Genomic DNA, 12,535 nt, shown 5'->3' with positions numbered 1-12,535 from the left:
GGGAGCGTATGTTCACTGTTTCCCTTTATTAAAGTCTGAGTGTGTGACAGGACTCCACTGAGTTAATGTGATGTTAAATCTGTGTTATGGACCCCAGGAGAGACGGGGAAACAATTAGAAACTGGATCACAAGGCTGACTGGGAAAATGAGATTCAGGACACCTGTTGACCTTTGTCTCACCATTTTTCTTAAAGACAAATTGGTTTTAAATATGTCACATTTAACAAAAAGAATTCAAATATTTCTAAGTTTTGTTCATTTAAAGCTTCGGTATGCAGTGTCTTTATGTTCTTACTGATGTTTTATGTAGTTATTTGATGAAGTTGATAGAAATGCAGCATTTCTCTGGTTCTTCAGGAGTTCACGGGTTAATTAGCAGAAACTAAGACATGAGGTGCAGGAGGGATATAGAGGAGGTTGCAGAGCATCAGTCATTCAGTCAGTGGAGGATTTTGTGACACATTTCACCTCTGGATGAATGACATTTTTTAAATTTGATAGAGTTTTTGTCACCAATTAGAGGAAAAATATTCATCGGAGGAATCCCAAACAACTGCATGCTTGTGCTAAAAAAAAACCTACGTGTGTGATGATGTGAGAGTATCCGAGCTTGCTTTTCCTCTGATTGGATTTGTCATGGATTAACATGGTGGTCCAGATTTTTTAGGGGATTTTTTTTTTCTCTCGCTCTTTCTCTTTGGAAGTATTTTTACAGCAATAATCTGGCCTTAATAAGAGGGTCGGACCATCAGATCCTGCTCTTAGTTGTGAAGAATATCCTTAAAGAGGTACTGACGAGATACATTAGAGCAGAGAAGAGCAACGGGGAAAAAAAAATACAGTCAATTAAAACGGCAGAGGGAGCGAGAGCTAAATAGAGTAACAGAAACTGCAGGGAAGAAAAAAAAATGTGACAGAAAGAGAGTGATGAGTGAGTGACACTGTTTCAGAGACAGGAAGGGAAACAAGAAGAAGAACAGAGAGAGTTACAGAGATGGATTGATAGAAAAGTGCAACAGAAAGTGAAACAGTCATGAGAATATGAGAATGTAGTGTCAAAGTGAAGGACAGAAAAAGGAAGGGACCGTGGAAGAAACGATAGAAGAAGAGGGGAAGATGAGTGTGAGGTGGGAGACGGAGGGACTGCAGACAGTTGGCATCGTCTGCCTGGTGATCATGTTCCTCAAGTTGATGCACCTGCTGGGCCTCATCGACATCACGGAGACCGGTGAGACAACCTGGGAGAGGGGCAAGGAGGAGGAGGAGGAGGAGGAGGAGGAGGAGACAAGGGGAGGGGGATGACCTGTCATGGAGTGAGGAGACTGGAGTCAAAGTTTTTATTTTTTGTCACTTGCAAATTGTTTTGTATTTGATTCAGGTCCACGTAGATCCAGCATAAATCATTTTCAGTTTATCTGGGATTAAAATGCTGAATTTTTAGAATAATTTCATGTTATAACAAAACAAATGTTTTTAACTTCTTTCAATGACAGAAAAGGTGTCTTATTGTTTCAATACACCTAATCAAATGCTACTTTTGGTCCCCAGAATACCTCACCCTCTCGGAAGGATAAGTCTGCTGATTTTATATTTTTCTTATTGTCAATAACATTTCATAAAAAGGAATTGATCCTACTAACAAGTTTTATCTGTGCATCCAAAACCTGATATTTCTCTGTGCCATAGACCTCCATTGTTGTCCCAAAAAATTAAAACACAACAACGAGTCGGGTGTCATGCAACATGTTTCTTCATCACGATGAACACTTCAGTTTATTTTTAGTTGATACTACATGCACACTTTCCTGCTGCTGTAAACATGCACTTGCAATAAATCTGAAATCATAATCCCCAACAAATGCACTGTTTACTCCAGTCTGAGTAACATTTGCTAAAAACTACAGTTGCTCAGTTGCTTTAGAAAAATACGGAGCCTTTTTCTAAGAATGATTTAAATAAAAAAAAAAGATTTCTGTCTTCAGTAGGTATGAATGGTCTTCGGTGCCACAGACTGAGTAGGGAAGGCAGAAAATGTTGAGCGACGGACTTACGCAGTGTTGGTTTTGATCTTTTCATGAGATTTGTTGACAGTAAAAAAAAAAGTAAAATGACAATCAGGTGTTTTTTAATTCACATATAAGCCAAATATGTTTTCTATCTGTAGCTTTGTGGCCCAGATTCACTTTTTAAAAGTAAAAACCAGAAAACAAAAAGCAAAGTGGGAACGAGTGGCGAGTTTGTTGAAGGTTTTTTTTTCCAACAATTACAGCTCTGCCACAGCTCTGGACTTTATTTATCTATATATCTTTTTATATATCTAAAATCCTGTAATCCTGGAGTACTTAGCAATGTGAAGCTTTATGAAACTGTGACACTAGCAGGAGGGTTCAAGGTAAATTATACTAAAATATAATGATGACATGATGATTGCATTTTTAACCCTTGACAAATCAGTAGGGAGACACACACCCAAAATATTTTCACCAAAGAACAAACAAAGAAACAGTAATCTGAATTTTTCAACCGCATCTCATAGTCATCCTTAGCAATATGAGGGAGCAAACTGCACCCACTGAACTGGACCTTGAGTTAAGATTTTTGGTAACCACAATTTACAGTGATTTAGTTGCATGAATCAGGTACCAAAAAAATGCTTTCCGCTTGCTACTGTTCCTTAAATGTAGGTGTGGTGGATGACAGCTAGACTAAGGGGAACAAGACAGAAACAATTTGGCATCTTAGAGTGAAGGAGAAATAAATTATACTCTAAGTATTTATTGTAAATACTGCGTAGGTGTACAGTACTGGGAAACAGGAAAAAGGAAAAAAAGTCTGTTTACAAGGTCAAGACGGAGCAACAAGAATGACTCACAGTACTTTTGGTTTTATACATGGTGCCGTTTTCTCGCTTGGAGCATTCATCTGTGGCTCTTGCGAGAGGTCAGAGGTCGTCTCCTGCTGAATTACAGTATGTATGGGTCTAAACTGTCTCATTGTTTGAAATGAACCATAAAGGAACGATTCATTATTACCTCAGAGTGGATCACCTCACACTTTGAATCCCATTCACTGCGGTTCTGGTTTATGTCTCACAGCGTATTATGTTTCACTGCTCTGCTGGATGTTTTATCAGAATATAACCTGAGTCTTTTCCTCTGGACCGCTCAGTGCTCTTCATATAAACCTCTCAGTGTCCGATCTGACTTGTTTTCTTTGTTTTGTTTTTCTTCCTCTTACTATCGCTCTCTCACTGTTCTCCATTTACTCTCTTTCATTTCCATATTGGTGTCGACACCCCTCCTCCTCCTCCTCTGTTCTCTCTGTCTAAAGATGGTGAGTATGGTAACACTAGAAACCAAACTAACTTCTGTTTCTCCGGAAAACTCCCTCCTTTTTTAAAAATTTTTTTGAATGTTTTCTTTTTTTCCCAGTCGTGCAGTGCTTTCTCTTAGTGTGTGTGAACTGGTAACCAACAGTGCCGCAACACTTGCCGTAAATGTGCATTTGTGATTTGTTCTGTGAGATAAAAATGCTTTCAGCTGAATTTCTTAAATTCAGATTTTCTGCTGTGGCTCTTTCGAAAGCGAACACAAATAAAAACAAATAGTTGTTTGGTGACATTTCCGCCATAAAGAAAGTACCTCCTCTTCTTTTTAACTCCCTCGTTCGCCTGCCTCTACAGTTTTTTGCTAATTCTCTCTCTTAAACTCGCACGTTTTCCCTTCCAATGCCTTCCCTCTTAAATGTGTGATCCCACCCCTTCCCTGAATGTTGGCCTGCATCCACACACTCAACGTCTGCCCCCATCCTCCCTGTTTTTATCCTCATCTATCCCTCTCTGCATCCTTCTCTCTCTTTTTCTCTCTTCCTGTCCGTCTATCCATCCCTTTCTGTCTCTCTCTCTGTCTCTTTCTCCCACAGACAGCAGCGACAGTGATTTGGAGCTGTCGACGGTGCGTCACCAGCCGGAGGGGCTGGACCAGCTGCAGGCTCAGACCAAGTTCACCAGGAAGGAGCTTCAGTCTCTCTACAGAGGCTTTAAGAACGTACGTCTGTCCGGCTGCTGCTGCTGCTGCTGCATCTCAAGGAGAACTGAGACTGTCTTAATTGCTTTGCCGCCATTAGTATGCTTTATATAGACTTGAATTATTCTGATACACACCCCTTTTTTTTCTCCTCTCTCGGGCAGGAGTGTCCCAGTGGGTTGGTTGATGAGGAGACATTCAAGTCCATCTATTCTCAGTTCTTTCCCCAAGGAGGTTAGACGTTAAAACAATCTCTCCTCTTTAGTTATGTCTCCTCTTTCCTTTTCTGGATGCTTTAACAAAACACATTAAATCTATGACCTTGACTCCTTTTTGTCCTTCTTATCACACAGATGCAACCACCTACGCTCACTTCCTGTTCAACGCGTTTGACATAGACAGAAATGGCTCGATCCGGTTCGAGGACTTTGTCATCGGCCTGTCTGTGTTGCTCAGAGGTTCGGTCACCGAGAAGCTCAACTGGGCTTTTAACCTCTATGACATTAATAAAGATGGCTACATCACCAAAGAGGTATGTTTCAGTGGGCACATGCACATCCAAAATGAGCAAAAGAATACCTGCACACTGCTGAATTGTTCCCAAATCTTTAATTCCACATGGACATGATGTTTCCACCGCTGTGCATCTTCTTCACCTTTACCTGAAGAAGACCCCTAGTGGTGGAAAAGTTGTCATTTTACTGTGCATGTGGAATGACAGAGACATAATTTTGACACTGTTTGTTGTGTATTTCAGTCATATTTCAGGTGATTAATCTCACACCACTGGTCTGATTATCTTGATTAAAAGAGTACTCCACTGATGTAGCATTGCACTCCTATAACATCGCTGGTTTTCAGCCCGAGCCGATGCTTTCTCCAATGACATCACTTCATCAGATTTCTCGCAGCTCCCTCTGGAGCCACAATAGGCTTTAAATGTTTTTCAATTATGCAATAAAGATCTTTGTGTATGTACATAAAGATTTAGTTATGAAGCACTTTTCAAGACAAAAGTTACAAAGTGCTTCACATTGAAAGCATCAAACAAGAGTGATAATAACAAGATTTATATTACAAGACAGAAAACAGACGAAACAGAAATAATATCAACAAAAACAACCAAATCAATCTCACAAAACAGTAAACATCAGTTTAAAAAAGCAAGTGAATATACAGTAAATGACTTTTAATAAGCATTTTGAAAAAAATTCTGTTGACCTGGTTAATCTAAAAGTATAAAAAGGTAAACTATTCCAAAGTTTTACGGGCAAAGACAGTAAATGTAGTAGTGCCGCCCAAGACCTGTAAACAGACTCTGATGTGTAAAATCGGTGGAGTTCCCCTTTTAAATGTGAAGGGATGACATGTTTAATTGTTTATTTCTCTTTGTGTTGATTTTGACTTTACCACATCCAAACAGAACAAAGTAGAACTGCAAAGTTACAGGAACAGTTTGACATTTTAGGAAATGTCAACGTTTATCTGTGTTTTTGTCTAGACTTGCTGGAACTATGTCGGCTGTCTGCAGATGTTAATTAGTGAACTTTAGAAGTGCTGGTAGGCAGGTTTTTGACTTTGGACAGAGCCAGCTGCCTCCAGTCTTTATGCTAAACTAACACACACACACTCTAGAGTATTGAACTTCTAATGCCGCATTCATGTCACAAGTTTTCCGACATGTAGCGTTCATATCAACCTCCAAGTCGTAATTACATATATCCAACTTAATAATATGGAATTACATGAAAACCAAGCAAACATGGACACTGCACGTCATTCAAGTCAGTCGTTCAATGTAATCAAACTCAAATTTAATGGATATAATATATTTCTGTCAAAGCACAGTATTTTAAGCCCTTATATGACCAACTCAGTTATTGTACAACGACAACAAATCCATAACCTGGGAATCTTTCCGATCCAACATTGTGTGGACGCAGATGGGAAACCAAACAAGTGTATTTCCCAAAACGTCAAACTAATTCTTTAATCAGTTACTGTTTTTGTTCAGTTTCTTTCTCCACCTCCATGAACAAGACCAGCTGCTCGTCATAGTCAAGCAAAGAATTTCTTTAGACAGAAGTGATAGTAAACACGGATTTCTTTTGTTTTGATGAAAGATTGCTTCAATTTCCTGAAAACTTTATTTTTCCAACAATCCTTGACATTGAGCAGAGCATTTACAAACAGGAGAAAACCTCAGTCCGTATCCTTTTCAAGCCTTCATAATCCCAAGTAAACCCTCACAGGAGTCCATCTTTGTTGAAATGTGTCCATCTTCATTTGTAGAAGTATACTTGTTTTAGTCTTTGAGTGTATTGAGTGATGTTCAGTGATAGTATCTTCATCCAGTTTATTGTTATCATTTTCCTGGCGACTGTCTTTGTTGGTTACCTCTTTATGGAGCTTTGGGGCTTTTTAAATGTAAAATGTAGTCACACTGGGAGAAAAACAGTTAAAAGTGGGATTAACTCTTCCACCTACTGTCTATCCTCTGCTCTTCAGGAGATGTTGGCGATTATGAAGTCAATCTATGACATGATGGGGAGGTACACCTACCCATGTGTGCGAGACGAGGCTCCCTCTGAACACGTGGACAAGTTCTTCCAGGTTCTGAATCCACACAAACAAGAAATAACACAAGTGCACTGTGCTGCAAGGCCGCAATTATTCCTCTACAAAGCAGCCTGAAAATGAATCCTCTTTCTTTGTCTTCTTTCTTCTATCTTTTTCCTACAGAAAATGGACAAAAACCGAGACGGTGTAGTGACCATTGAAGAGTTCATCGAGACCTGTCAGAAGGTGACTCACACTCTTCCACAAACCGATAAGAGCTGCACGACCAAAAAAACAAAATCACAGTTGCTCATCAACAGGAATACTATGAATAGCATGATGACAACATGATGTCACTGGTTAATCACACACTGACTGAGATTGTTCACAATCACACAGACGGTAAAGCGTCGCTCATGTTCCAGAAATACTTCCCTCACTTTCCCGTCTTCTACCTCAATCATATCCTGACCCCTCCTCTCATTCTAGTATTGTTATTTTTAACCTTAAACCTTTAATCCTGTTATCTTCTTTTCTATCTCCCACCACCACTTCTCAATCATACGCTCATTCTGCTGTTACGCAAATACTATCAGGAGGACGATCATTTTGAAGCAAGATGAATTTCCTTTCCGAGCACTTGAAGCTCATACGTTCGTTCTTGATTTGCATGAGCTCATATGATTTTTAGGGCAACAAGTCTCTCATTCTACGCCTTATTATCAGTTTCCTATGTAGTAGTAGTTTTTGGTAGTGGTAGTATTTTTTATTCAGTCGTCACACATAATACAATAAGTATAAACAATATATACAATATGCAAGCTAATATACAATAAACAGTCTGGACAGTATAGACAAAGTCAACAGTCTATGCATTAAGTAGTGACTGAAAAGGCACCGGCAGAAGTATAATGCTTACTGTATATATGCCAAAAAAGACAATCATGTTTATTGTCTTCTTTTAATCTATATTTTGAGAATTATGTTAAACAAACCAACACAGAATGGACAGAAGGAAGTAGAGTAAGAAACATGGGAAAAACACAAAAGCCAAAAGATGTTAATCCCATTCTAATATTTTTCTTCTTTTCTGTTAAATAAAAAGAAAATACAGGAAAAAGCCTGAACTGCAAATGTAAAGGGTCTTTTAGACAAAGCAGCCTGAAGAGAAAGACAGGTGCTCTGTTTCTGGATCCTACACCCGGTTCCTCTTGTCTGTAGCATCAGACAGACATGGATTTGTCTCCGTTTTGGAGCCAGTGATAAAAACCCAGACGCTAATTCTCAGCGTTTATCACCTTTACCGCAAAACTACAAGCTTAAATGCACATAACCCAAACCACCAGAGGAAGAAGGTGGTTCATGACAGTAAAATATTAATTTGGCTGAAACATGCTGACAAACGGGTGAAAAACATCTCAAACTATAAATTATGGACATATTCCAAAACACAACAGTGTGATTTGAAGGTGAAATGCAATTTGCATCGTTAAATGAACGATGTTCAATCAAAAGACATGGAATATTTTTAACACCGATACAGTCGGGAGTTGATCTGTACATGTCATACGGTAGTTTGAGGTCTTTGATTTCTGTTATTTAGATTGACACTATCAGTCCTCGGAGATATTTAACAGAGAAGTTCACCCCTAAATACATAAATATTTACTCATTATCTACTCAAAAGGAGAATGAGACTGGAATGAATTTAACTATACATACAATATGAATTATATTATATTTGGAAAATTACATTTCAAATTAGGGATATATGAATTAGCTTTCATGGGAACTTAGCTAGAACACCATCATACACCCACACCTCTGTTGTTCACTCTGATGTTTCTGTAGCTTCAACTTTCTTGCAGACTGTAGGTGAGAAAAACATGTTTTTACAGCTCCAAAAGCTGTAAAATGTTAATTGATATTTATGAGCTTTGGTGGAAGATTTTATGTCTTGATGTTGCATGTGGCCACAACTCTTGACACGTGTTGGAAAAAAAACATTGTCGGTTAGGGAAATATAGGATATAATGAGGCAAAAATGGTAAAAATCATAATGTACAAGCTGAAGAAAAACTTGTGATTTACTGGGTTTTTCCCTAATTTTACCAGCTGGCTGAAATGAAACAATATGAGTTCACTCATGTTGTGTTTGGTTGCCTTGTTAACATCAGTTCTGACTCACAGTAAATATTCAGTTTGATCTATCCATGATCTAATTTATAATCTCAGTCAATGTCTCACCCCAAACTCAAACAATAACTTTTCAGCTGTTCCAACATGCAGCAATGGAGAAAAAAAGAAGAGAGTTCAGTTAATCTTTGGGGATAATTGACAAAACTTTAACATTAAACTACACTAATCAGCTACACTCTTTGCTCTGACATGTACATACAGGCTGATGAAATTCAGAAATATTGTAACACTGTACACTTATTGCTGACTAGTTACTGCATTACAACTTCAGTTTCTTCAGGTTAACTTGATCCACTTTAATGACGCTACAATAGCTGGACAACAAATCTCTGACAAACATGATACAACAGCTTAACGCTCATCACTGCAGGCACTGTGCACAATGTTATGTTGTGGACTTTTTACACTATAAAATATTGTATAGAGCAGTGGTTTTCAAACTGGGGTCCGGGGACCAACAGGGGTCATTGAGAGGGTTGTACGGGGTCCCCTGCAAAAGAGGAATAGAATATTTTAACTTTTATGACATTTTTTTAAAATTAGGAACAACAAGGAAACAAATAAGATTGTTTGTTTTGACTGTAATTTAAAGACTTTTTTTTAATCTGTACATCTGACCATATAAATTTGCTCAGAGGAGATTCCTTAAGACAAAATCCTCTCAATTAAGAGTTTGTGGTCTATTGTGCATCTATTGTGAGGGTCCCTGACATTAAAAAGTTTGGGAACCCCTGGTATAGATAATTTCCAGTTGTTAAATTATGTCAATCAGGCAAATAAGCACCAGTTAAAGAAGATAATTGCAAAATGAAAATAATAAATCTAATTTTACACTACACTGTCACTGTGGCCACTTAATAAAAACAAATATGTCTAAACTATGTAAAAAAAAAAAAAAATCAAACAGAACTTTTGTAAACTTCTGATGACAAATGGTTTTCTTCTTTTTTTCCAGGACGAGAACATCATGAACTCCATGCAGCTGTTTGAGAATGTGATTTAAGTAATCAGGATGTTTTTGTTGTTATTTTTCTCATCACACCTCAAACACAAACACAACACACTCATGCACTTCATTACACATCAAACTCCACACTAAAACATGACTGTACTGGCACATTATGTAGGTACTGTAAAGATACAGGAACTAGACGTTTGTTTTTGTTTTTTTACTATTCCTCGCTGCGCTCCTTTAGCTGTATCTTGCAACTGCGTCTGGATTAAAAGGACTACTACAGACAGAAGATGAGCTTCCTGGGTAAAATTCCCGTCTTTCCAGTGTGTTTTTTTTGTGTCCTCGGTGGAGCAACAGAAGAGCTCCTCGTGCTTCTAAAAAGGATTAACAACCAGCGAGGGGTGTGAGGAGCAAAGATGATCATAATCCACTGACATAAGCGCACACAAGGATACTACTGTAGCTTTAACACCTTGTTTCTCTCACACACAAACACACTGTTTCACTTCCATACACATTCACACTCATACACACACAATAAAAAAAAACAACACAGACCTGCTGTTTCTTCAAGAGTTTTTAGAGCACTGGATGAACTAAGAGCACCACAATAAATTAATGCATTGACACACACACACACAAAAAAAAAGAGAAATGAACTATAAAGCATGTTTGTCATCAAATATGTGATGTGGAATTAGCTTGCACTACGATTTTAATGACTATGTATTATATGCGCCTGAAATAAAGGCACTGTAGATACCTGCACCTGATACACCACTGATGGAAAGCAGTGTGTATGTATATATGTATAGCTAATAGTTACATATCCTACATTGTATCGGTCTCATCTGTGCTGCACTGGGTGATGAAATAGGACCAGAACTAACTGAATATTTGTTTAAGAAATCTCTGTGTTATCAGTTATTGGTTAAACATCATGTTTAGTAAAAGTTCTTCACAGAATTTAAGTGGATTATTCAAATATTGCATAATTTTGTATTTTGGAGGATGGCAGATTATCTCTAACTGGTCAGATTGATAATGTGTATCTGTACAGTACTGTGAAGAAACAAAGGGACTGTTTAAAGTGTGTTCATATTGCTGAATTAAGGCTTTATCTAGATTCTTCAGTATCTACGAGCATGCTGACTCTAAGTGCCACAGTATTATGTACAGTACAGTAGGACCTTTGTGATGTCGGTGAATTAAAAGATGGTGTCGACAGCTGCGACTTCTCCTTTTTAATGCGTCCATTCACTTCTTTTCCGTCCTGCATTCAGGCATTCAGATGACGAGGCAGCAAAAAAAAAAAAAAAAAAAAAAAAGAATCAACACACATTAAGTGAACTGACAAGTGTGACATTCATTAGCAGAAAAAAAGGGACACAAAAACCCCAAATTAAGCATGTTTTGTCAGCAAATGTGAGGTGTTAAATGTGTTTGCATTGTGTATGAATGTACTGTGTGTGTAGAAAGTTAAGACAACACACATCTGCAGTTGTTATTGGCTCATTTGTGCTTCACAGTGTTTTCTATGTGAGACCCAAACAGAAGATTGTTCACTACTAATTTTGAACTAGTTTTTAAGTTTTGTCCCTATTACAATTATAACTGAACTAGATATTAATATTTGAGAGTTTAAAAATCTGACAGTGTTATAGCCTATCAACCTACATTAGTTTTCTTTACACAACCCATTACATAAACATTTTTAATAAGGTTCCCTAAAATTAGTTTTTTAAACTATTGCGACTTGTAAATGTTCTGGGCAAGACTAAACTAAACTCGTCACTTCTCTCTGGTTGAATGTCATTTATCAGCTAACATATACGCCGATATCGATAGAGTTTAGTTAAATTTTTATTTCTGTGTCATGCTCAGTGGTGGAAGAAGTGCTCAGATCTTTTACTTAAGTAAAAACAGCAATACTTCAATGAAAAAATACTGAGTTACTAGTAAAAGTCCTGCATTCAAAATCTTAGTAAAAGTACATAAGTATTGTCAGCAAAATGTAGTACACATTATGCAAAAAGGCCCAATTTAGAGTGTTGTATTTAGCATTCATGTATATATATTATTTTATTAATGTTGTCAAGGTAGAACTAGTATACTAGTCTAATCTATAATAATGCACATTTTATCAACTGATCATATGTTTTAAGTATAAAATAACTGATCAGAAAAGTAACTAGTAAATATAGCTGTTAAATAAATGTGGTGGAATAAAAAGTACAATATTCCCCCTGAAATGTAGTGGAGAAGAAGTATAAAGTAGCACAAAATGGAAATACTGAAGTAAAGTACTATTACCTTGAAACTTACATAAAGTACTTGAGTAAATGTACTTAGTTACATTCCACCACTGGTAATGCTAAACAACTGCTATTTTACAAAACATGCATCGTACAGTTGTACATAAACAAAAGAATGTGGAATATTTCATATGTGAACAGCCAACTCAGTCTTTGTGCATCATCTATATTTACATGTCATGTCAACATCTGTTTTTATCACACCTAACTTAGTAAAACCTAGTAAAGAAAAGTAGTAAACAAAATGGAACTAATTTTCTATATTATTCAGACTTTGGTATATCTGCAATAAGCTAATATGAGCAGCCTGGCTGATTTATACCTTGGGCTATAAATAATACAATAATTATTCAACCTTTGAGTATTTAAATTGAGCATTACGTTAGTTCTGGAGGAGCACTGAAGTCGCACTTGAATTACTGCTTCATTCATCAGTGGCTCATTCATCAGCCTTATAATCATTCTGCTGGGACGCTCATGA

At 37.3% G+C, this 12,535-nt stretch overlaps 1 protein-coding gene across 5 annotated transcripts in view; it reads left to right on the top strand.

Annotated features, from left to right (window-relative positions):
- Positions 1–10,966, top strand: part of LOC121903225 (calsenilin-like) — a 47,688-nt gene extending 36,722 nt beyond the window's left edge. For 3 of the 5 annotated variants that reach the window (XM_042420053.1, XM_042420052.1, XM_042420056.1), the window contains 6 exons: positions 3,923–4,047; positions 4,191–4,260; positions 4,380–4,558; positions 6,535–6,639; positions 6,769–6,831; positions 9,740–10,966. In XM_042420053.1, the coding sequence (XP_042275987.1) occupies positions 3,923–4,047; positions 4,191–4,260; positions 4,380–4,558; positions 6,535–6,639; positions 6,769–6,831; positions 9,740–9,787 (590 nt within the window). In that variant the 3' untranslated portion in view covers positions 9,788–10,966. The remainder of the gene's footprint in view (positions 1–3,922; positions 4,048–4,190; positions 4,261–4,379; positions 4,559–6,534; positions 6,640–6,768; positions 6,832–9,739) is intronic. The other 2 variants (XM_042420055.1, XM_042420054.1) reach the window with 1 other exon arrangement.
- The last annotated feature ends 1,569 nt before the right edge of the window (positions 10,967–12,535 follow it).

The sequence above is a fragment of the Thunnus maccoyii genome, chromosome 9 (genome assembly GCF_910596095.1).
Source record: "Thunnus maccoyii chromosome 9, fThuMac1.1, whole genome shotgun sequence".
NCBI classification, from domain to species: domain Eukaryota; kingdom Metazoa; phylum Chordata; class Actinopteri; order Scombriformes; family Scombridae; genus Thunnus; species Thunnus maccoyii.
The sequence above is the reverse complement of the archived record's forward strand: the minus strand, read 5'-3'. Positions and strand labels throughout refer to the sequence as shown.